At 44.0% G+C, this 22,075-nt stretch overlaps 1 protein-coding gene across 2 annotated transcripts in view; it reads right to left on the bottom strand.

Moving 5' to 3' along the window:
• MLX (MAX dimerization protein MLX) overlaps positions 1-10,610 on the bottom strand; it is a 462,488-nt gene extending 451,878 nt beyond the window's left edge. For both annotated transcript variants that reach the window (XM_082271957.1, XM_082271958.1), the window contains exon 1: positions 10,534-10,610. In XM_082271957.1, the coding sequence (XP_082128083.1) occupies positions 10,534-10,609 (76 nt within the window). In that variant the 5' untranslated portion in view covers position 10,610. The remainder of the gene's footprint in view (positions 1-10,533) is intronic.
• Positions 10,611-22,075: the final 11,465 nt, after the last annotated feature.

The raw sequence follows: 22,075 nt of genomic DNA, 5'->3' as shown, positions 1-22,075 counted from the left end.
AAAAGACTTTAGAAAGAAAAACCAAACATGTTGTACTTTCCTCCTTTGTGCAGTTGGTTTTGCAAAGGGAGGCCTGGATCCTCCTCCTCTCGGGTCCCTTGTTGCTGGCCCCTCCCTCCTACTGAGTGACACCACAGCAAGCAGCTTGCTACAGGGGCACCCAAGCCGAGCTCCAGCTCTGTGTATCCATTCAGTCACGGAGCTACCATTTGGCCCCGCCCCCTCTCTCCTGACTGGCTTACTGACTTTGATTGACAGCCACGGTTGCCAATGGTGCCGCAGCTGTATCTCAGCCAATCAGGAGGGAGAGTCCCGGACAGCCGAGGGACTCGAAGGTATCGCTGGACAGAGATGGGGCACAAGTATTAGGGGGTGCTGAGGAGGCTACTACACACAGAAGGCTTTTTCTCTTAATGCATAGAGATAGAAAAATCTTTCTGCCTTTACAGCTCCTTTAATACAGACGAGGACTCCAACTGCAAGAGAAGGTCATCCAGATAAACCAACCCAGCACAGCAAACCCAACCCAGCACAGCATTCCCCTGCTGATGCAGCAATGCCAAGACCAGGGCCAACACTTTTGTTAAGGCGAGACCAAGAGGTAATGCCACAAATGGCTAGTGCTCCTCTCCAACAGCAAAGCAGAGGAAACACTGGTGTTGGGCGCATATCGGAAAGTATAAGTAGGCATCTTTGATGTCGATAAAGGCCAGGAAATCCCTCTGATGCAGGGATGCTACCACCATTCTGAACTTCTGCACCCGCACAAAACAGTTCAGGGTCTTGAGGTCCAGAATCAGACAAACCTTGCCCTCTTTCTTTGGGACAGTAAAACAGGTTTGAATAAAACCCTTGAAACCGTTCCAAGACTGGGACGATAACCCCCTGAAGCCACAGGTCCTGCACCGCTCAGGAGGGCAAGAACTAAACTATCTTCTATCCGGCTAAAATAACTTTGTGGACCCATTTGTCATTTTACCAAGGAGGTCCAGGGAGGCGGAAACTAGCGAAGCGGAACCTTCATGCCAAGGGGGCCTTGTCTGGGGGTCTAGAGAAACCCGCTCTCGGCTTGCCAGACCAGGGTTGCTTGGAGCCTCCCAGGGAGGGCTTGAAAGATGTGTTACCCTTGTCAGTGCCCCCGGGGAACGAAAAAAAGAATTAAAAAAAAACCCTTATGTGCCGAGAAAGACAGATCGTGTCGACAACAAGGCTCCTTCCCCCATCCCAGACTGGAAGGAAGACACTCTCCCCCCCCCCCCCCCAATGAGACTCTTAATGATATCATCCAGGGTAGCCCAAAACAGGTGATCCCTTTGAAAAGGCAAATCAGTGAGGGCCTTTTTTGGAGGTTTGGTCAGCAGACCAACACTTAAGCCACAAAACTCGCCAAAGCACCACCGCAGAAACGGAGAGCTTGGAAAGCAAAGAAGTGGCATACAGAGATGCATCACACACAAATTGCAGCCCCTGGACCAGCTGGTCTGCTAGCTGAACGTAAGCAGGGGGAACTTGCTCACTACCCAGACCGTGGTGCAGAAGCTTATCCCACTCAGTGTTTGAGACACCAGGGCAGTGGCCAAGACCAGCTGCAATGCCGAACCGGCAATAGTAAACATGTTGCGGGCCACAGCCTCCGTTCTTCTATCAGCCGGGTCTTAAAAAACAAACGGGGACTCTTCCACCGGAATCATGGTTGCTTTATTCAACCTGGAAACAGGAGGGTTCACCACCTGGGTGCCGCACCGCAAACAGTTTTGGGGACCACAAAGGGACGTTTTGGACGCTCCCAATCCTTGTAGATAAATTTGTCAAAAAAGCCAGGATAAGGAAACACCTTTGCCGTGCGAGACGGCTTGTGAGTGCCAAAGGGGATGGCCACGTTTGCAGCCACCCCGGCCACATCCTCCATCTTTAAAGTTTCATCAACTGAAGTAACATGTGTTTCCACAAGCACCTTCTCATGCGCCACAGCGGCCATAGAGGAGTCATCCTCACTATCTGCCGAATCAGGGAGCATGGCGTCAAGTCCTACTGGACGGTTAACATCTGTGGCGGCAAAGTAGGAGAGGGCAGAGGGCAGAGGACGCTTTCTGCTAGCCTTCCACCTAGAGGCCACCTCTAGCCGGAAAACAAGGAAACTCCAGGACCGCTGTCAATGCCCCAAAAAGGAAAGTTGGGACCCCAAGGGATCTGCTGCCTCTGAGAAGGGATCAGGTGGGGAAACATGCTCCTGAAACTCCATTAGGCATAAAGCGAGGACCCACAGGAAAAAGGCATTTGGCACCGCCAAAGGCCCAAACAGCTCAGAGCCTGTACACCCCGCACTACAGTAGAGAGACACCCCACTAGGGCACACCACCACCAACGGGAGGAGCGCCAGTCGCCAGGCACCAGAGATCCACGTGCAGCGCCCCGAAGAGAACCCGGGAATCCTCGCTAGGGGAATAGAGGAGGGACCCAGAAGGCAACATCCACCAGGTGGCTCCAAAAGCTTGGCCGCCGCTCCAGTGTTTGCCGGACCAACAGAAAATAGCCACCCGGAGAAAGACTCGATCCTGGAGACCAAATCAAAAGAAAATGTCCACCGAACGCCGCACCACGAGGCTCCCAGGGACAAAGGCACCTGTCACTGGAGCAAAGGCTGACCACGTCATGGCGGAAGGGGGAGCCCAGGAGAGTGACCCCATAACAGGCAGCAAACCCCACTCATACAGAGTTACCTACCTGCCGGCGATAGGTGCCCCCCCCCCGGGTACAGTGCCCCCATACCCACCATAGTGAAACCCCCCCACATAGGGCACCTGCAGTACACCACCAGGGGGGCCTGGGAGGGAGGAGGAGAACTCACAGGTCCGACCATCCCAGGAGGTGCCCGCGCCAGCTCCACGTCAGGAGGAGAGAGGGAACTGTACGCGATCCATTAATGCAAGCATTGCTCCAAACAGAGCCCCTCCCAACTGGGGGGGGGGGGCTGTTGGCCAGGGTAATGCTGCAACTCGGACCAGAGCCTGGTCATGAGCAACCCTGCGAGAGCGTTTAACTTGTCGGCCAGCCCGTGTCCAGTTGGGCTATGTTGTGGCCGACCTAGCGTGTAGCTCCGCTATGTGCACGCTTGATGGCCGGACTGGGGGGAACCACTGGATGTAAATATAAAGCCTGTCGCCAAGCCCTGCAGTTGATTGTAGATCTCCACTATAAAAAAAACAGGAGGAAAAATAACAAAAAAGATGCAAAAATTATCCGAAAAAAAAATTAAAACAAAAAAATGCCAGAATTGAAGATCCCAGCAGGGAGGGAGCTAGGGCCTAACACCTGAGACTAGGCAGAAAAAAAAAAATCTGGATGCCTATAGCAGAGAGGGGGGTTAATACCAGCTAAGACTGCCAATAGGAGTAGCCAATTTTATTTATTTTGTGTCCTACTCCTATTTTGTGTCATAAATATGACTAGAGCACTGTGTTCGTCAATAAACAAAAAGAGATACCCAGTTTTTTTGCCCCATTTCCATCGCACATACCTGTGTATTCAAAATGAACACAGGCTCAACTTAATCAGTCTCCTTTAGTAAATTGTCCCCACTGTTATGCTATGAGATAATACAGTATGTATGGACCAATTTTAGATAGAAGCTAAAACTTAAAAATGATTGGATTATAAAAATGCACATGGCAAACCTTGAGTTGTTCTTTAAAGCTGAACTCCAGGCTAGGGCTGCACGATATTGAAAAAAAAGTACATTGCAATATTTTTTTTCCCCAACGATATATATTGCAATATTGAGAGAGCCATCAATCCAGGCTAAATACAGGGTTAATGTTACTGTAGGGATTTAGTGCAGCAGCCTTCTTTTGATTGTACCATACAGGGCCAGCCAGGGTTAATGTTACTGTAGGGATTCAGTGCAGCAGCCTTCTTCTGATTGTACTACAGGGCCAGCCAGGGTTAATTTTACTGTAGTAGGATTTGGGAAGTAGTGCAGCAGCAACCTTCTTCTAAATGTCATTGCAGTTGCACCATACAGGGCAGGCCAGGGTTAATGGTAATGTAGGGAGCAGGGTGGAAACTCCAGGGAACTGCAGGTTAATAAGATGACAGTGTGACTGTGCTGTGGAACTTAGGCAGAGAAATTGTGACTTAGTGGTGGTAGAAGAATACAGCCCGACATCCGTCCCACATGTTATGTCTGCCCCTGCAGCTCTCCTGACCGAGCGGTGAGCGCGGCACAGCGAACCAATCACGTCGTGAGTAGCGGCACAGCAAACCAATCAGGTGTGCAGGCAGGCGTGATTGGTTCCCTGTGCCGCTGCTCACCACTCATTCAGGAGAGCTTCAGGACGGACTTAACATGCGGGACGGTCGGGCTGTATTCTTCTAGCTTTCTTCACTGCGAGTCCCCAATATCGGCTGATCCGGCGATGTGAATATCGCCCACGCCCGCAGCACGATATTCGATGTTACATCGAATATCGTTCAGCCCTACTCCAGGCAGACAAAAAACACGCAAACAATGCTGCTATGCAATCGATAATAAATCAATAATTTTTTTTTTTTTTTTTTTATGCATGCGGTGTAAGTACAATTTTTAGCTAATATCAGCCCCTTGCTGTCCCCTGTACAGTAGAACTTAGATTAAGGCAGCACAAGGAGCATAAGCAGAGTGACGGAGATGATTTCATCAGTCTGCTGCTTCTCATTTTACTGCCCAGTCACAAGGATAATGAACTGTAAAGTAGGCCATACGCCTTTTTTTTTTTTTTTTTTTATAAAAAGAAAAAAAAAAAAAACAACCAATTTCCCACAGCCACGCATTAAGGAGCATTTCCCCATTCAGGTAAGCAGGGGTGACCAGCGCTATGGAATCTTTAAATATGTGTATTCTTTTTATCACAGAGGTGTCAGCTGCCAGCAACCTACCCCGAAGGGTTAAAAGAGTGAAACGTGTGCAAAAGATTGGTACGGCGCTACCTCATAGGTGATAAAGTGCTCAATGTGCAATATAAATAGATAAATAAATATATTAAAAAGTGCACTAATGTGTGAAATTGATGTTGTGACCAAATATCAACTGCCAAGACATGTGCATATACATATGAAAGTGCTGGTGCAAAATAAATCCAATTGAGGGATAACAAATATAAATAGTGAATTTTATTGTAAATATAAGTGGTGAAAGTACTCTTTTCAGAAAACAAATAAAAAATGAGTAAATAAAATGAGTATATAGAAAGTAGAAAGGTAAAGAGTCTGTGTTATAGTAACCTCGGTGTCGCAACACCAGTGGAAAATGTAATGAGTTCTTGTCTAGTGCAGAAAACAAAAACTTCCACCCAAAATAATGAGCAAATAAATCAATCAGTGAAAAATAAAGGAAATTTTTTTTTCCTTAGGTTGCAACCATCCGTGTAACCACTAGATGTCGCACCTCTTATACAACCTGTAATAGATGTATCCCGTGGGACAATGATGTTGGGGGTCTCTCCGGTGTATTCCTCCCTTGTGAATCTCAAAGATAAGAAGGGGGAGAAGGAGGACCTCTTTGTGCAGTATAAATGGCAATTACAGGAAACGGATAGTAGTGACTTACAATTTAGCTGTCTACGATCAGCGCGAAAAAGAGACCGGGAAGCTTCCGCGTTCCACGGCCCTGTCTCCGACAACCGGAAGTGACGCAATGACGTAGTAACTCCACCCTACGCGTTTCGTCATCGACGTCAGCCACTCCAGCAGAAGTCGATGACGAACTCGCTGTCGGAACCTCGCTGCTGATCCCTGTATCCCGCTACCGGATCACCCGCTCATACCGAACCTCTCTACTACTGCTTGCTACTAGTGATAAGTACCCCGCAGGGGAATCCTCCATAAACCTTCATACTAAAGCTTACACTATCTAGCTCTGCATACTAAGGACTGTTACTATCATCTGCACTATCTAGATTGCTAGCTCTTGAGCCTACTAACATCTATCCTTGCACTGGGTTAGTCTCTCCTGTATGTCATCTGCTATCCTATCATCTACTACCATACATGATTGCTAACCTATCTGCATCCTACCTGTTACCATCTCATTCTCAAGAACATTCCTCTCAAGTGTCTGTCAACTATTGTCTCTACTTAAACCTGTCTCTTCAGCCTATCACCACTATACTACTATATACATAGATCACTCCAGGAACATCTTATCGAGTGTGTATATTTGTATGCTGAATCAGAGACTATCCACAGTGATGAGGTCTTGGGAGTTGGGATTGGTATCTCAGCGTTTCTCTACATGACTACTGAGTGGAGTATTTCTGCAGCTGCAAATCCACATTGTTCAGAAAACGCAGGAGCGTTCCAACTCTTTACCTTTCTACTTTCTATATACTCATTTTATTTACTCATTTTTTATTTGTTTTCTGAAAAGTGTACTTTCACCACTTATATTTACAATAAAATTCACTATTTATATTTGTTATCCCTCAATTGGATTTATTTTGCACCAGCACTTTCATATGTTTATGCACATGTCTTGGCAGTTGATATTTGGTCACAACATCAATTTCACACATTAGTGCACTTTTTAATATATTTATTTATCTATTTATATTGCACATTGAGCACTTTATCACCTATGAGGTAGCACCATTTCCCCATTCACCTTAAGCATTACTTAAGCCCCATTCACAAGGGCAGAATGCCAGCCAACATCTGCTGGTTAATCACTTCAGCCTCCGGAAGGATTTGCCCCCTTTCTGACCAGGCCTTATTTTGCGATTCGCACTGCTTTACTTTAATGGATAATTGCGCGGTCGTGCAATGCTGTACCCAGACGAAATGTACCTCTTTTTTTCCCACAAATAGAGCTCTCTTTTCATTTTTGCGCTATAAACAAAAAAAGAGCGACAATTTTGATTAAAAAAAAAGCAGTATTTTTCACATTCTGCTATATGACATTCCCAAAAAAAAAAAAATTAAAAATCAAATGTTTAACATTTTAGGCCAATTTGTTTTCGGCTACATATTTTTGGTAAAAAAAAAAAAAAGAAAAAGATCCCAATATTTTGATTGGTTTGCGCAAAGGTTGTTGCGTCTACTAACTACAGGAAAGATTTATGTCCTTTTTATTGGTTTTTGGTTTTTACTAGTAATGGCATTGATCTGCGATTTTTTGCGGGGCTGCGACATTGCGGCGGACAGATCGGACAAACAAACCTAACTGACATTTATGACATTATGGGGGACCAGTGACATTACTACAGTAATCAGTGCTAAAAATATGCACCGTTACTGTAATAATGACACTGGCAGGGAAGGGGTTAATACTGTGGCTGATCAAGGGGTTAAATGTATGCCTCATGCTTACTGACATGGGGGGGGAGGGGGGGTTCTGTGCTTAATCTGCTGATTTCTTCCTGTCTGTCACTGAGAAGATCCGCCTGCTTTGTTTGCATAAGCAGGCAGGTCTTCACTCAGTTTCCCTGGCGATCAGGGGAGGGCAGCGACAATCGGAGCAGCTCCTCCCGCGGCCGTACTCTCCCTGTGTCTAAACACAGCGGGAGCGCAGCTCCAGCAGCACTAATCACTAGCAGTTCAGTGACGTAGATCTACGTGGCTGGACCCAGGGGAGCCGCACTGCTGCAGTAATATTACTGTGAGCAGTCGGCAAGTGGATAAAAAACGTACTAGCGTCAGATCGTTCAAACAGCAGCTCCGACCCGAGCTGGTAGGTTTTTTTCGTTCAACTCAAAAATCGAAAAGCGTGTACCAGGCTTAAACAGTGGCTCAGAAAAACAGGTCTCCTGGTCTGCCAGAAAAGAGCCCGCTGAGTGGTAGACCTGGATGGACAGAAAAAGTCTTAGCAGTTAAAATAGCTCTCTTATGTGTAATAAGGGGTTTGCCTGGAGTTCAGCTTTCATACCAATGTCATTAAAATAATTGGAATGTTTAAAATATATATATATATATATATATATATATATATATATATATATATACATACACACACACACACACACACACACACACATACATACATACACACACACACATATGTACATACATACATACATACATAGCCTTGCGAAAGTATTCGTCCCCCTTGAACTTTTCAACCTTTTGACACATTTCAGGCTTCAAACAAAGATATAAAATTGTAATTTTTTGTGAAGAATCAACCACAAGTGGGACACAATCATTAAGTGGAACAAAATGTATTGGATATTTCAAACTTTAACAAATAAAAAGCTGAAAAATTGGGCGTGCAAAATTATTCAGCCCCTTTACTTTCAGTGCAGCAAACTCTCTCCAGAAGTTCAGTGAGGATCTCTGAATGATCCAATGTTGACCTAAATGACAAATGATGATAAATGGAATCCACCTGTGTGTAATCAAGTCTCCGTATAAATGCACCTGCACTGTGATAGTCTCAGAGGTCAGTTTAAAGCGCAGAGAGAATCATGAAGAACAAGGAACACACCAGGCAGGTCCGAGATACTGTTGTGGAGAAGTTTAAAGCCGGATTTGGATACAAAAAGATTTCCCAAGCTTTAAACATCCCAAAAAGCACTGTGCAAGCGATAATATTGAAATGGAAGGAGTATCAGACCACTGCAAATCTACGAAGACCTGGCCGTCCCTCTAAACTTTCAGCTCATACAAGGAGAAGACTGATCAGAGATGCAGCCAAGAGGCCCATGATCACTCTGGATGAACTGCAGAGATCTACAGCTGAGGTGGGAGACTCTGTCCATAGGACAACAATCAGTCGTATACTGCACAAATCTGGCCTTTATGGAAGAGTGGCAAGAAGAAAGCCATTTCTTAAAGATATCCATAAAAAGTGTTGTTTAAAGTTTGCCACAAGCCACCTGGGAGACACACCAAGCATGTGGAAGAAGGTGCTCTGGTCAGATGAAACCAAAATCAAACTTTTTGGCAACAATGCAAAACGTTATGTTTGGCGTAAAAGCAACACAGCTCATCACCCTGACCACACCATCCCCACTGTCAAACATGGTGGTGGCAGCATCATGGTTTGGGGCTGCTTTTCTTCAGCAGGGACAGGGAAGATGGTTAAAATTTATGGGAAGATGGATGGAGCCAAATACAGGACCATTCTGGAAGAAAACCTGATGGAGTCTGCAGAAGACCTGAGACTGGGATGGAGATTTGTCTTCCAACAAGACAATGATCCAAAACAAAAAGCAAAATCTACAATGGAATGGTTCACAGATAAACATATCCAGGTGTTAGAATGTCAAGTCAAAGTCCAGACCTGAATCCAATCGAGAATCTGTGGAAAGAACTGAAAACTGCTATGCACAAACGCTCTCCATTCAACCTCACTGAGCTCGAGCTGTTTTGCAAGGAGGAATAGGCAAAAATTTCATTCTCTTGATGTGCAAAACTGATAGAGACATACCCCAAGCGACTTACAGCTGTAATCGCAGCAAAAGGTGGTACTACAAAGTATTAACTTAAGGGGGCTGAATAATTTTGCACGCCCAATTTTTCAGTTTTTTATTTGTTAAAAAAGTTTGAAATATCCAATAAATTTCATTCCACTTCATGATTGTGTCCCACTTGTTGTTGATTCTTCACAAAAAATTACAGTTTTATATCTTTATGTTTGAAGCCTAAAATGTGGCAAAAGGTCGAAAAGTTCAAGGGGGCCAAATACTTTCGCAAGGCACTGTGTGTGTGTATATATATATATATATATATATATATATATATATATATATATATATATATGAATTTTTGGTACGGTTAAATGTGTATCAAACATTATGTAGAATGTGTGGTAAGATCTGTGCTTATAGTCAAGGGCACTGGAACTACAGAAAGAGAGGAAGGCAGAAATCAGAGCAATGCCATTGGCTATGTCAGAGAACTATGACTTTGCCAAAAGTGCATTACTGTGATCAAAGCCTAAAGCCACGTACACGCGTGTCAAAAATCGGCAGGGAATTTGTCCGACGACCGATCTGCCGATTTTCGGCTTGTTAGTATGATGCTTCCGAAAACCGACTCCGACTTTTCGGCCGAAAAAAATCTGGTGTGCAGGCTATAAAATCTTTGTCCGCCGTTAAAACACGGCCGATTTTCGTGCAGTCAGTACAGATTGACAGGGAAAAATCTAATGAGCAAGACTAGGAATGCTCAGAGAAGAAAGAACACAAAGAAAGCAAACCAACACATGACATCACTTCTGAAGTAGAATTTTGGTGGTGCGAGAAAATTCGTGTGCAGTCTAGGCACATTCCAAACAACAAAACACCACTCTGGACAAAAGACGGACGATCGGTCGGCCGATAATCTTTGCGTGTGTACTAGGCTTAAGGCTGTATTCACACTACTACTTTGCAGTAACAAGCAAATTATGTTAATGACCAGATGTGTGTGTATGTGTTATGCGTTTGCCAATCGGAAAAGTGCAATAGACAGTGAGTGTAAACGGGTCCCCAAAAAGACAGATTTCTTCACAACTTATACATCTGAGTTCTGTGATACATCACGGTACTTTAATTAGGAATATATGAGCTGGAAATGTACCTGTATTGGGAACAGAGGAGGCACTGGTGGAGCCAATGCTGTTTGCTCTGGACACTATGCTTCCTTTTCGTTCCATATGTCCTAAAATAATGAAACGTTATCAGTTTTTCATTGCACCAAGATGGTCTTTTTATTTTTTTCCTGAAATGCTTGAAAGTAATAAAAACATAACCTATGATTTCAAAATAGACTTGTTGAAGTCAATACTTTCATCATATTGAATACCTTTAGACCAGGTTAAAAAATGTGCGGTGCGATTTTTAGGTGAGTTTTAAGTGCGTATTTTAAAAAGTAGAGGTTCAGCTGCGATTTAGATACAATTTTATATCAGAATCTCCTTCGCTATCACACAAATTGTGAACCAAAATTGAATACATATAAAATGACTGCTGCAGCTGCTGTAATGTGTTCCCACACCAAAAAAATGCAATAAAAATTAAATAAATCTCAGCTTAAACAAAACTAAACCATATACATAGCATATCAATCTCTTTAAAATCCACGAATAATAAATCCATGTGACTAAAAAAAAAAAAAAAAAAAAATGATCTTAGTATCTTCCATCGCAAAATATAAAGTGCCAAGTCCAAAATGATCATGAGAAAAATATATATTATAGATTTATCATACAAAATACACAAACTCACCAGCCACTTTATTATTAGTTACACCTTGACAGCACCAGGTTGGACCCCCTTTTGCCTTCAGGTCTGCCTTTATTCTTCATGGCATAGGATTTAACAAGGTGTTAGAAACATTTCTCAGAGGTTGTGGTCCATATTGACATGAAAGCATCATGCAGTTGCTGCGGATTCGTCAGCTGCACATCCATGTTGCGAATCTCCTGTTCAATCACATCCCAAGGGTGCTCTATTGGATTGAGATATGGTGACTGGAAGCCATTTGAAGGAGTACAGTGAACTCATGGACATATTCAAGAAACAAGTTTGAGATGATTTGAGCTTTGTGACATGGTGCATTATCCTGCTGAAGTAGCCATCAGAAGATGGTTACACTGTAGTCATAAAAGGATGGACATGGTTAACAACAATACTCAGGTAGGCGTTTAAACGATGTTACCAAGCTTCCAAAAAAGTGTGCAAAGAAAATATCCCCCACACCATTACACCACTACCAGCAGCCTTGAACTGTTGATGCAAGGCAGGATGGATCAATTGCTCTCATGTTTATGCCAAATTCTGATCATTTGAATGTTGCAGCTGAAAGCGAGACTCATCAGACCAGGCAACATTTTTCCAATCTATTGTCCAATTTTGGTGAGCCTATGCAAATTGTAGCCTCAGTTTCCGGTTCTTCATGGCACCGGTGTGATCGTCTGCTGCTGTAACCCATCTGGCTTCAAGGTTCAATGTGTTGTGCGTTCAGAGATGGTATTCTGCATGCCTTGGTTGTAACAAATAGTTGAGTTGCTTTTGCCTTTCTATCATCTATTCACCCGACAACAAAAAGGCATTTTTGTACCCTCAACTGCAGCTCACTGGATACGTACTCTTTTTCGGACCACTCACTGTAAACCTTAGAGATGGTCGCCGTGAAAATCCCAGTAGATGAGCAGCTTAAAATATTCAGACTATCTCGTCTGGCACCAACAACCATGACACATTTAAAGTCACTTCAATCCCATTTCTTCCCCATTCTGATGCTCGGCTTGAACTTCAACAAGTTGTCTTCACTGGGTCTAGATGCCTACATGCATTGAGTTGCTGCTATGTGATAGGCCGATTAGCAATTTGTGTTACAAAGCATTTGAACAGGGGTACCTAATAAAGTGATCAGTGAATATATTTTAACCACGTCCCACTGGATGGACATCCATGGACATTTTTCGGTTTCAGTGGTTATACCAGAATGATGCCTGCACCTACAGGCATCATTCCGGGATGTATTTCTTCAGCCAGTGATCGTCTTTTTTTGCAGAAGTGATCTGAATGACTAATTAGCCACTCGGTCACTTCTGCAGGTACACCCCCCCCCTCCCCCGCCCCACTGCCGCCTCTCTGACCACATCGCAGAAGACAGAAGCAATGCAGCCGGCGGCGATGGCTGCCCTGTACAGAGAGAGAGGAACCGACGTTGTTCCCCTCTCTCTGTAATCCCAGAAACGAGTGATGTCCCCACTTACAGTTTCAGCTCTTTGTTTATCTGGCACCAGCAGCCAGGGAAGCAGCAGATCAGACCGGTCTGTGTCTGACCGGCTGCATGGGAACCAAGAGGAAAGGAGAGATCTGGGGTCCAATAGACCCCAGACCTCCCTATGAAGAGGACCTGTCACGTCTTATGCTGTCCCAAAGGATGCTGTTCATAACTTGCGATAGCAATAAAGTTCATTTTAAAAAGATATTTGTATAAAAATAAAATATAAAAAATTAAATAAATAAATGCAAAGCGCCCCCTCCCACCTTGCTTGAATTCATTGAGTTGCTGCCATGTGACTGGCTGATTAGCAATTTGTGTTACAAAGCAACTGAACAGGTGTACCTGCTAACGCAAACACATGAGGTAATGTCACGAACGTCAGAGCGAGAGCAATAATTCTAGCACTGGACCTCCTGTGCAACTCTAAACTGGTAACCTGTTAAGGCATTTAAAGCGTCGCCTATAGAGAATTTTACACACCATAGTTTGCCCCATTCCACAGGCAGATGCGATTTTAAAGCATGACATTGTTGTTAGGTATCCATTTACTCTGTGTAATTGCGCTTGAAAAAACGCAGCGAAATTGCAACATCCACCATTTTATTCTATAGGGACACACACACACACACACACACACACACACACACGGAGTGGCTCACAGCAGGGGTTCGCTGTGTCCCTGTTCACTATTTCAGTCTGAATTTTTGGCTGAATTCAGACCTGAAACAGACCAGGAGACGCACAGGACTCCTGTGCAATTCACTCTGGAGATGTGAATCAGCTCCATAAAGAACCAATCAATCGCCTGACGTGACGAGCCATTACCAGACACGATCGATCTGCCAGGGGGAAAAGAAATATTCTTGTGAGTTTTGGGGAGGATATAGAAAGTAGGTGTGCAAGGAAATTTGGTGTTCAGAAAATTGTAAGTGTCCTGATCAATGGTGCCCTGCCAGAAGGCATCAGTGATAATGCAACGATAGTCTCCAATATAACCCTGAACCAAAGTAAGCGAGATAGGTTGGTACCAAGACCAATTATTCAAGACGTTCAAACACGTTTTGATAGGGTGTATGAGTCATTAATACAATATTTCCACCCTTATCTGAGGGCTTTATAAATATGTCAGTTCGGGTCTTAAGTTTTTTAAGGGCTTGGCTTTGTTCAAGGGTCAAATTGGAAGAAGTATTTTGCCATTTTTGCAGCTTGAGATCCTTTATTGTGTTGTGCAAAAAGGACGAGATGACTGGAAAAGTCAACAGATCAGGAAAATTAGTTGAACACGGTTTAAAAATTTTTGGAGGAGGTAAACGTCCTGGGATGTGACTGGGGGTGGTGGGAGAGGGAACAGCCAGAGTGGCAGTCATCAAAATGGGTGAATAAAATAAAGATGAATAAATCTATGAGCTACCAATAGAAATAGAGGGGGGAACTTAGAGGAGGCGACAGTGCAAATGGAGCACCCGGACCCTGCTGCTAATTCCTTAGTGTCACCACAAGAAAAGACAAATAGAATAAAAGAAGAATCAGCGCAGGATATCCCTACTGGGTGAACCAAAAATCAATCTACTCAGAAACGATGGCTGAAAATAATATCAAAATACACTTATTCAACACAATAAAGTGATAGCAAATATTAAATAGAAAAGGGAAAGTGATGAACCAGATAGTGAACAAATTCCCAATATGTGCCCTCTGAAGAGTGAACCACACAAGCAGTGTGTAAGGTGATGAAACCTGGTAAAGTGAACTAAATCAAAATAAACATTCCCTGTGCTCAATACCTGCATTTACGCAGGAATTGTTCTAGGGAGGAAGATTTTTATATTCAAGCCAACTTACTGCAAGATCGCCTCCTCCAAAGAGGCTATACACGCACTAATTTGAGAAAAGCCTTCAACAAGGCACTTGCCAAGGACAGAACCTCCCTATTAAATCATTCTCGACAATCCAAACATTCCGACACCATCAAATTTGTGACAAAATTCTCAGCCCAACACCAACAACTCCGTTCTGTTATTTCCCGCCATTGGCACCTGCTCACTCACCACCATATTATTAAAAAATATGTGAAAGATACCCCTGAGTTGGTATTTCGAAGGGCTACCTCCCTTCATAATCGACTCATTCATAGCCATTATCAAGATGGTGGTGGTCCATCGCCGGGGAAAAGGGGCCCTGGGTGTTGGAGGGCACCACCTTTCAATTACTGGGAGGCGATCTATTCTCATCGTGCACTTTTGCAAGTTACTACTAAAAGGTGTCATATTATGATTTGTGATTGCCGGGCTTCCTACATGGGAAAAGCCAGGCGTGAATTACACCAAAGGATTGGCAATCACTTATATTACTCCAATAGCGGAAAATTAACATCTGTGGGTCGCCATATTGGCCTCCAGCATAGATTTGAATCAGAAGTGGTAAAATTCTTTGTATTAGAAGTTGTCCCAGATGACCCACGTGGAGGTGAATGGGACAAGAGACTCCTACAAAGCGAAGCTCTTTGGATACAGAAACCGAATGCTGCGATTCCTCCGGGCATCAATGAGGTATTAACATATAAACCTTTTTTATGAACCTGTGCCATCTTTTTCTCCCCCCCCCCCCATTCAATCCCTTTCCTCTCCCCTTTTTCTTTTCCCCATTATATTTTTTTTGTCTTTGTCCCTTTTTCTGCCATTTGGAACCTCATTTGTTTTTATATAAACATTTTTCCACTGTCATTTTGATGTATAATATATGTTTGGGTAGCATTATGTTAACTAAATGTCATTACTGTCCTTGTGGTATATGGACAGATCCAGTCCTTGTTTATATCGTGTTGTTATTTTCTTTCTTCATTTTTTAAGGGCATTATATATTGCTATGTATCTAGCATGTTGTTACCCTATTTGCTGTACAGAGCTTGGTATCCCCTGGGCGGATGTTATCCTGGCCGCTCATTGCAGGGGCTGGCCATTCTCTCTTGGCAGACATGTGATCCACTGGGTGGGTCGGGCTCGAGCAGGGAGCCTCCCCGCTAATACGATTCAGCGGCTCTTAGCCGCGATCAATCTGCGCTTTCGCAGTTCAGTAGATCGGAGCAGGTGACCTTACACCCCATCTCGGCGTGTTTGACTGCTCACCTGTTAGGAGACCTATAAATAGCAGACACCTGCCACATATGGCGGTGTCTGCTATTTTCCACACAAGGGGGTCTGTTAAGGTCAAGGCTATTGGAGGTGAGTCTCTAATCTTCATCCATTCAGCACACTTTATTATTATAATATAATACATATTAGGACTCATTGGATTCTTTCCCCCATACAGGGTTTGACTGTGCTGAACCACTGTGGGTATTATTGGACATGCATACACAGCAGGTGTCTCTGTACCCTCTTGGTCTGCTGACCTTGAACCTGTTTTTTTCCCCCTTGGTGGACTTTCTTTGAATATGCAAGCAATATTGGTATACGCTTTAGTATGCACTGGCTTTTACCCTTCTCTCCTGCCTTCCACTATTTTCTCTTCCTTCTCCTGTTTCACATTCTCCCATTTCCCCCTTTCCTCTTTTCTCCTTTTCTCTCTTACCTTTCCCCCCCTCTTTTTCCTCCCCCCCTCTCTCCCTTCCCCTGTTTTTCCCCACCCTGGCCCCTTTCCCCTTCCCTGCTTCCGCCCCCGGTTCTCTCCCCCTTTCCCTCCCCTTTTTTCCCCCCTCCATTTCTGCTTTCCCCTTCTTCCTTCCCCCCCTCTTCATTTCTCTACCCCTCCCTCTCTCCTCCCCTTTTCTTTTCCTCCTTTTCCCCCTTCCCCCCTTGTCCTCTCTCTTCCTTTCCTTCCTCCGTTTCCCATCTTTCTCCCTTTTCTATTTACCTTACCTTCCATTCTGGTTTGTATTCCCACCATGGGCAGCCATCTAAGTTGCAAATGGAAGAGCACAAAAAGCCGCACAACCGGTTGAAGATGCAAAAAGTTAAAATCCAAATTTATTTTGCAGGCAAAAAGATAAAATCATCCAAGATGAAACCAAAACAGTCGGAGACATGGGGGGGGGGGAAGGGGAGCAAGGCGGTTGACGCGTTTCACGGAGTCTTGCGCTTAGTCGTAACCATGCTGTACAATACAAGACACTGCTATATATAGAGGAAAAGGCATTTCAAATAACATGCACCTCCCAGAATGTGCTTGATTGAGCCCACACAGCTGCAGATACTAAATCCCAATTAAGGGCACACAAACAGCCCAGCAGGAATTGTATGTTTGTTTTTGCTTCACCTTTTGTCCAAAAACGCATAGCAAAAAAGTTCTATAAATGCATATGCGAAAAAGCTTTCAATAAAAATAAGGAAAAAACAGTAGTGATAATAAAAAAAAGACAGCTGGTAGAAGCCAAAAAACGAACAAAAACAAAGTAAAAGGAGAAAAGAAAAAAGAAAAACGAAGGGAAAAAAAAAAGGGGGAAAAAAGAAAAAAACAAGAAAAAGAAAAAAGACAGACAAAGAAAAAGAAAACAGTAAAACGGAAGCATATAGAGGTGTTCATACCCAGATGGAACTATGGTATAAAAAGAAATGGTGTATAATATAGTCATGAAGAGCATATATGTGTAAATATATAAGTGGTACACATAAAAATAATAAATGTGTAACCACAAACACATACATCACGTCCATATAGCATATGAAACAAATAGATAAATGGGGGGGGGGGGGGAATTGTACACATATGTAATAGGTATGAGCACAACCCCCAAAAACGTATAACCCCATCCATTGAGTGGTATATCTGCAACTGTGTTCACATGCATAGGACAATCCACCCAATTGAAAGAATATAAAAATAACCAATGAGATATGTAAGAACACTAAACATTACCATAAAAATAATAATAAATACATAAATGCATAAACATAGAAGTCCTGTGTGTCTTTATCAGCATAATGGTATTATTATCCCCTATAAAGATATAAAAATAGGGACATTTAAATGGATATATACCCAAGACATTGGTAACGTCTCAGGCATATCCCACATCGATCTAACAAAAAAAAAAAAAAATATATATATATATATATGCTTACGTGTACATGTCGACTTAGATCATACTGAACACAGAGTATAGCATGCACATGTGTGAACCACCGTGCATATAGCACAATCAATATCCATAAAGGAATCAGCCACACATTGCATAAATATATAGCCATGGAGGCAAGCCGAACGGAACAACATGCATATATATCGAAGAACACATGCATTCCAAAAAAAAAAAAAAAAAGATGCAGAGACCGAAATGGGACAAAAGGGAAGGAGAAATGAGAAAAAAAAAAAGAGAAAAGAAGAAACACTAAGACATAGAATGGTCAATCAAAGAAACATGTACCATGTATGCGTATGGGATACAGGTACCCTCTCTGTATGTATAGTTAAATGTATGTACCCACGAATAGATACATGAATCATTACTGGGAATAAAAGTGACTAACATCCCATTCAAAGTTTAAACCACCAGGTAAGCGGGTCTGGAGTTTATGAATCCAGAAAACCTCCAGCTTACACAGAAGGCGGAACACATCGCCCCCTCTTACAGGAGCAACCACACGTTCGATCACTTGGACCGATATCAAAGACAGATCACCGTCATGTTCTGAATTAAAATGTCGGGCCACATTCGTGGATTTCCTCAATCTGACATCACTAAGGTGTTCCCTAAATCTGTCTAAGTTTTCGTGTGGTGCGACCCACATATTGTACAAAACATTCTCTGCAAGTAATGAGATAAATAAGGTATGTAGTGTTACAATTAAAAAACCTGTTGATTTTGTATGTTTTGTTCTCAATAGAGGATTGAAAGTTAACACCCCCTAGAATATGGGGACATGTAATGCAGTCCTTAGCCCCACATCGGAAATTACCTTTCAGATGCAACCATGTTTCTGATGTATTTTTAATTGTAGTGCTAAACAGACTTGGGGATAACTGGTTTCCCAGTGTTTTGGCCCTCTTGGCGACAATATTCACTCCTCCCTCTAAGATCCTGGCACAGTCCTGGTCACCATACAGAATGGGAATATGTTTATTGATAATTTGTTTGATACTGTTAAATTCCAAACTGTATGGGATGGTGAGATTAATGGAGCCATTATTGCCAGAAGTCTTAGATTCATTGAAAAATGTATTTTTGTAAAATCTTACCGTAAAATCCTTTTCTCTTAGCTCATTGACAGACGTAGTCCATGGTGATTCAGCACCTTCGGGTTATGTTGCCTCCACAGGAGTAGGACTAGACAGGAAATAAAATGCTCTGGCCACACCATAGGGGCAGTGCCCGAGGGTATATCCTCTCTCTCTCTGCCACAGCAAATCAGTTATGTCACAAAGCAGTGTTTAGAGAATTTAACCCAACCCAACTCCAAAACAGAGGGGCGGGTACTACGTCTGTCAATGAGCTAAGAGAAAAGGATTTTACGGTAAGATTTTACAAAAATCCATTTTTCTCTATCGCTCATTGACAGACGTAGTCCTCGGTGATTCAGCACCTTCGGGACGTCCCAAAGCAGTACCACAAATGAGGGGTGGGAGAAATGGAAATTAAATCCAATCTAGAAGGCCCAGCCGGTGCCAACTAGAAGTTTTACAATGCTCATCCTCAATGATGAGACTCAACAAAAATCTTTCAACAGAAAAAAACCTTGAGGTAGACCTCCGGTCTCCTCAAATTGCGGCCTGCAAAACCTTGCGGCCAAATGAGGCATCCGCCGATGCCATCACATCAATTTTATAAAATTTTGTAAAGGTATGTACCGACGACCAGGTGGCTGCCTTACATACCTGGACCACTGACGCCTGATGGCGAAAGGCCCAGGAAGTACTGAGCGCTCGAGTGGAGTGCGCCCTAACAGGGAACGGAGGACTCCGACCCTTAATAGAATAAGCCTGTACCACAGTCTGTCTAATCCATTTGGCGATAGTCGCGGCAGATGCAGGCAACCCCTTTCTGGGGCCTTCCGTGATCACAAAGAGTGAATCCGTCTTACGGAACGTTTCCGTAGCCTTCAGGTATACCCTGATTGCCCAAACCACATCCAAGGAATGATACGCGTGTTCCCGATGATGATTGGGCTGAGGACACAAGGAAGGTAGTACAATATCTTCATTCAGATGAAAATCTGAAACCACCTTAGGAAGAAAGGATGGCTTAGGATGAAGTACTACCTTATCCCTATGAATCACTAAGTATGGGGACTGGCATGATAAAGCAGCCAGTTCTGACACCCTGCGTGCAGAAGTGATAGTCACCAAGAAGGCCACCTTCTGGGATAAAGTAAGCAAGGGAATCTCCCTGATGTTTTCAAAAGGAGGTTTCTGTAGGACCGACAAAACCAAATTAAGATCCCAGGGCGGTAAGGGCGCGCGGACTGGTGGAGCCAGGTGCCGCACCCCCTGGATGAAATTCCGCACCAAGGACTTGGTAGCTAAAGGTTTCTGAAAGAAGATTGCTAATGCTGAAACTTGACCCTTGATGGTGCTCAAGGCTAGTTTCTGCTCAACCCCTTTTTGCAAAAAGGCCAATATTCGAGTCACCGAATAGGTACGTGGAGGAAATCCTAAAGATTCGCACCACGCGATATAAGTCTTCCATGTGTGATAATAGACTCTGCTGGAAGTCGCTTTCCTTGCTTTAATAAGGGTAGGAATGACTGAAGCTGACAACCCTCTGTCCTTCAGTACTTGGGTCTCAATGGCCAGGCCATTAAAACCAGCGACTGTAAAGCACGATGGTAGATTGGTCCTTGAGAACGCAGATACTCCCTGAGATGAAGTTCCCACGGAACGTCCGCGACTAGCAAGTCCAAGTCGGCCAGGCCGGCTTGACGAGGCCAGTCTAGAATTTCTAGGACCACTGGCGCTGACTGGATCTGAACCAGGCGTCCCTAGAGCTATCTGGCCCCGACCATCCGAGAAAGTCTGGTCGTTTTCTGTTCCCACACATTTATCAGACACCTGATTCCTATCAGGAACGGTGATCTTTCCTGGTTGAACCTCAGGGACCGAAGTCACCTGGCTAGAGGCTTCTTGGTCTGTCTGGTCAACCAGATCCGATTCCTGTGGGGAATTGAGACTAATCTTAGGAAAAGGTAAAGGAAAAGATCTGTTCAGGGAACGGTGACTACCGCTCCCTGTAGTACTTAGATGTTGGAAGGGAAGAATCGCACCGGTAGCAGTAGTCGATGCTCGATCTAATGTCCTGAATACCGGTGAAAACGTCCCCCACCCTCAAACCGGGTGGGGGCGCACCTTCAGGCTGTGTAATTCTTTGCTTCGGGTTTGGCTGAGTCGGTCCTCTGTTTGTCCGACCAGCCCTTCTTGAACCCTCCTGGAGGAGTCTTGCCTTTCCCGCTTGTTCCAGCCGGGCGTGCGAACCCTTTATGGGCGGAAAAGAAAGGTCCTCGCTTGTTACGAGGTCCTTTAGCTTTAGCAGCCTGTGGCAAGAAAGTGCTCTTGCCCCCAGTGGCATCCTTAATGATCTCATCTAGGGTGGCCCCAAATAGGCGATTCCCCTGAAAGGGGAGATTCGTCAAGGTCTTTTTGGAACCTAGGTCTGCTGACCAGCATTTTAACCACAGCACACATTTGAGGATTACCGCTGACATAGATGCATGCCCTAATAGGGGGGTAGCATCCAAGGCTGCGTCACAGACAAACTGTAGCCCTTGTATAATCTGTTCCATCAAATCAGATGTTCCCTGGGGGATATCTTTTCCCCTCAGGTCTTGGCGTACCAATCTCACCCATTCCGTTAGTGTCTGGGAAACTAGACCAATAACAATTACTGGTCTAAATGCTGACCCTATCAGGGAGAAGATAGTGCGGGACTCCGCTTCCACCTTTCGATCCACCGGATCCTTAAAAGACGAAGTGTCCTCCACTGGGATAACCGTGGCTTTATTCAGCCTGGAAATAGGTGGATCCACCGCTGGTGGTACCGTCCATTTCTTAATGAGGGATTCCTCAAACGGATAGCGTCTAGCAATACGCTTGGAAATAGTAAAGGTACGCTTAGAATGTTCCCATTCTTCTTTAATTTTATTACCAAAACACTTGGGTACAGGAAAAACCTTCACCGTTTTGATGGGCTTGTTAGTACCAAAGGGAATCTCTGTTTCAGTTGCCTCTGCCGGTAAAACCTCAAGTCTTAAGGTTTCCCGCACCGCCACAACTAGTGCGTCCACCAATGCTTCTTCCCGAATTATGGCGGAAGAATGAACGTCCTCCTCACTGTCTGAGGGAACTTTACCTGAGACAACAGCCCTTGCAGAGGGACCTGCAGCTGCAGTGACCATCTCTGAATCTGAGTCAGAGGTGTCAGATGATATAGGGGTAGGCGGGGGTCGCTTTCTTGACC

The sequence above is a fragment of the Pelophylax lessonae genome (assembly GCF_965119305.1).
Source record: "Pelophylax lessonae genome assembly, chromosome: 11".
Lineage (NCBI taxonomy): Eukaryota > Metazoa > Chordata > Amphibia > Anura > Ranidae > Pelophylax > Pelophylax lessonae.
This window is presented reverse-complemented; position numbering and strand designations above follow the sequence as displayed.